Source organism: Colobus angolensis, unplaced genomic scaffold, assembly GCF_000951035.1.
Source record: "Colobus angolensis palliatus isolate OR3802 unplaced genomic scaffold, Cang.pa_1.0 Scaffold28, whole genome shotgun sequence".
Classification (NCBI taxonomy): domain Eukaryota; kingdom Metazoa; phylum Chordata; class Mammalia; order Primates; family Cercopithecidae; genus Colobus; species Colobus angolensis.
In genome coordinates, this window is record NW_012116043.1 from 4735936 (window position 1) to 4739961 (window position 4026).

The following is a 4026-nucleotide window of genomic DNA, read 5'->3' on the forward strand; positions in this document are numbered from 1 at the left end:
CCACGCAACATGGCCTATATGAACCGTCTTGGCATATGGGGTGAGGGTACTCCATTTAGAGAATTCAGTGATTTTATTCAAGCAGTAGAACGGAGGTAATGCAGTTTACGGTATATACTGTTTTCAGTAGCAGCCTAAGAAATGTGTTATTCCTAAAGCCCGTTCTCTGTATGTTAAAATTCTATTTTATTGGTAGTTACTGTATGTTTTAATTTTATTCAGAGGAGTTGGTGCCATGGAAATAGTTGCTATGGATATGAAGCTTAGAGGAATGTACATTGCTCGACAGCTGAGCTTTACTGGAGTGACCTTCAAAATTGAGGAAGTTCTTCTTTCTCAGAGCTATGTTAAAATGTATAACAAAGCCGTCAAGCTGGTGAGGAATTTTTCTTCTTTCCTAGTGTTTCTTTAATGTATCTGATAATGTTTCTGTTAGTTTTGGTGATTGTGATGCCTCCTGCCCGTGGGAATGTATTTCTGCTATAAAACAGCAGATGAAGCCAGGCGCGGTGGCTCATGCCTAATGGCAGCAATTGGGAGGCTGAGGTGAGCGGATCACCTGAGGTCAAGAGTTCGAGACCAGCCTGGCCTACATGTTGAAACCTCATCTCTACTTAAAGTACGAAAAAAAATTAACCAGGCATGGTGACACGCGCCTGTAGTGCCAACTACTTGGGGAGGCTGAGGCAGGAGAATTGCTTGAACCCAGGAGGCGGAGGTTGCAGTGAACCAAGATTGTGCCACTGCACTCCAGCTTGGGTAACAGAGGGAGACTCCATCGCAAAACAAAAACAAAAACAAAACAAAACAAAAAAAACAGATGAGTTACCAGATGATAGGCTGTTTAACCAATGTGGTTTTTTTGGTTTTGTTTTTGGTTTTTTTTTTTTTTTTTGAGGCAGGGTCTTACTCTGTCGCCCAGACTGGAGTACAGTGGTGTGATCTTGGCTTACTGCAACCTCTACCAATCAGGTTCAAGGAGTCCTCCCAACTCTGCCTCCTGAGTAACAGGGACTGCAGGCACATGCCACCGTGCCTGGCTAATTTTTGTATTTTTTGGCAGAGATGAGGTTTTACAGTGTTGCTCAGCCTGATCTGGGCTCAAGCGATTCACTTGCCTCAACCTCCCAAAGTGCTGGGATTACAGGCCTCAGCCACTGCGCCTGGCCTGACCAATGTTCTTATGTTTCAGATTTTCCATGTTTTCATTTTGTTAAGGTAATTCATAAGTTAGAGCCATTTATTTCAGTTGCATAGTTCTTAAAATCACATTATTTTGTAAAATAACTGCATTCGGTAATAAGAAACTTGAGACAACTGTGTATCCTGAGAAATAGATGCCCAAGTTACTAAAGATGATTTATTAAATTAATATTAAATGGTCTTGCACTTAACATTATTTTGATTTAATTGGTATTTTTAAATAACTAGATTCAAAGATGAAGTGTCTAAAATGTTGATTGTGTATCTTCAGTGGGTCATCGCCAGAGAGCGGTTTCAGCAAGCTGCAGATCTGATTGATGCCGAGCAACGAATGAAGAAGTCCATGTGGGGTCAGTTCTGGTCTGCTCACCAGAGGTTCTTCAAATACTTATGCATAGCATCCAAAGTTAAAAGGGTTGTACAACTAGCTCGAGAGGAAATCAAGAATGGAAAAGTAAGTAGAAGAACACATTAAGAGATTTATTGTTTTTGGGTTATGTTGTTTAGTCTTTGTGGGTGCTGAGGTTTTCTGCGTGTAAAATCAGGTTTTCCTAAAGGATAGTAGAACTTTTAAAAAACACATTTCCTAAAATTATAAAAGCAATGCCTGCTTAGAGAATTTAGAGAGTTCAGAAAAGTGTAACAAAGTAAACATCACTATAATTGGTCATCCATAGCTGGTAGCACTGGTAGCATATGGATGTGTATTGCATTAAGGTTTTTTCTTTTTGGTGAATGTTTATCTACTTAAAGGATAAGATACTATAAACTCGACACGGGCAGGTGCTTCACTCATGCTTACTACTGTCTGTAATCCTGTCTCCTGCCTAAATTTTTGACACATAACCAACCTGTCTCAAATATATAGAAGAAATAAGTAAAACAAATGTGTGTTTTATAATAATGGGGACATTCTTGTTTGAAATCTTTGTTTAGCTAAATATTTAAAATATGTCTTGGTAAGAAACCACAAACATTATTTGTAATTAACATGTTTTCTTTTTTTTCCAGTGTGTGGTAATTGGTCTGCAGTCTACAGGAGAAGCTAGAACATTAGAAGCTTTGGAAGAGGGCGGGGGAGAATTGAATGATTTTGTTTCAACTGCCAAGTAATGTTTTTGTTTTTCTTTTTGAGTTCTTACTTAGATTAGTTCCAATGTGGGCGTTGCCTGGAGACAAAACTTTTGATTCACCTGCATCATCTTTGAGTTTTCTTGATCTGAGTTTTCTGCTTTTCTGTGACGGTGTATCTGTTGGAAAGGAATACCAGAAATCTTATAATCCTAAAATGTTAAGCGTTTTGCCAATATTACATAGAGTATGTGAACTAACAGAAGGGCTTGGTTTTGTTTGTCTTGTACATCTTGGAAATCTGTGACAGCTTGGTTTAGTTTCAATTTTAGTGTTCTGTATTTGAAATACCATTATCTACAGGAACAGTAACTATAGTTTGTCCTAATGTAACGAAGTCTACTTTATAAGTTGACTGAGCGTGGTGCCTCACACCTGTAAGCTCAGCACTTCAGGAGGCCGAGGAGGGCGCATCATTTAAGGTCGGTAGTTCAAGACCAGCCTGGCCAAAATGGTAAAACCCCATCTCTAGTAACAATACAAAAATTAGCTGGGTGTGGTGGCACACGCCTTGTAGTCCCACCTACCTGGGAGGCTGAGACAGGAGAATCCCTTGAACCCAACCCGGGAGGTGGAGGTTGCAGTGAGCACCACTCCACTGTACTCTGGGCAGCAGAGTGAGACCCTGTCTCAAAAAAGAAAATGAAAGTCTACTATAAAGTTGAAAATAAGCATGAGATCTTCAGAAATAGATTTTAAAATGTTTTAGGCCTTGTTTTTAGTTTGCCTAACCTCCAGATTCAAACTCTGGTAGTAAATTGAGCAAAATAAACTTCCTGCTCTACTATTTTGTGCCTCAGGATGCATTCAAATGCTCCTTTTAAAAGCAATACATGGGGCTTATCCCTGTAATCCAAGTACTTTGGGAGGCTGAGTCGGGCGGATCACCAGACGTCAGGAGTTTGAGACCAGCTTGGCCAACATGGTGAAACCCCGTCCTACTAAAAATACAGAAATTAGCCAGGCATGGTGGCGGGCACCTGAAAGGCTGAGGCAGGAGAACTGCTTGAACCCAGGAGGTGGAGGTTGCAGTGAGCCGAGATTGGACCATTGCACTCCAGCCAGGCGTGACAAAGACTCTGTCTCAAAAAAAAAAAAAAAAGCAAGACACACGCCTGCTAATCTATATTTTTCTGTACATGATTACCTAGAACTGTCGTGTCCGGAATGGCAGCCTCTCATCACATGTGGCTATTGAGCAGTTGAAAATGACCGGTCCATATTAAGATGTTTTTATATGTGTGTACTGAGCCAGGTTTCAAAGACTCCTTAAGAAAAAATAATGTAAAATATATGTGTTGACGTGGTACATTGAGTTAAATAACATGCATTATTAAAGTTAGTTCCACCGGTTTTATTTATTTATTTTTACTTTTTTAATGTAAGCAATCAGAAAATGTAATAATTGTGTATGTGGTTTGGCTTGCATTCTTACTATTTAGTTGGACAGCCTTGGGCTAGAAAATTAAAATTTATTTAGCTTGTTTATCAGTATTTTGTAAAACTGAGCAAGGCATATTTCAATATATTTAATAAGACTTTACATGTAATTACTTTGTCAACTGAAGCAGTAATTGTCGCTGTTTCTTTCCTACAGAGGTGTGTTGCAGTCACTCATTGAAAAACATTTTCCTGCTCCAGACAGGAAAAAACTTTATAGTTTGCTAGGAATCGATTTGACAGCTCCAAGTA

At 39.3% G+C, this 4026-nt stretch overlaps 1 protein-coding gene across 1 annotated transcript in view; it reads left to right on the plus strand.

The window, feature by feature from the left end:
• SBNO1 (strawberry notch homolog 1 (Drosophila)) overlaps positions 1-4026 on the plus strand; it is a 100875-nt gene that overhangs the window by 51008 nt on the left and 45841 nt on the right. The window contains exons 10-14 of the mRNA XM_011948584.1: positions 4-95; positions 223-376; positions 1475-1657; positions 2215-2312; positions 3932-4023. Of these exons, the coding sequence (XP_011803974.1) occupies positions 4-95; positions 223-376; positions 1475-1657; positions 2215-2312; positions 3932-4023 (619 nt within the window). The remainder of the gene's footprint in view (positions 1-3; positions 96-222; positions 377-1474; positions 1658-2214; positions 2313-3931; positions 4024-4026) is intronic.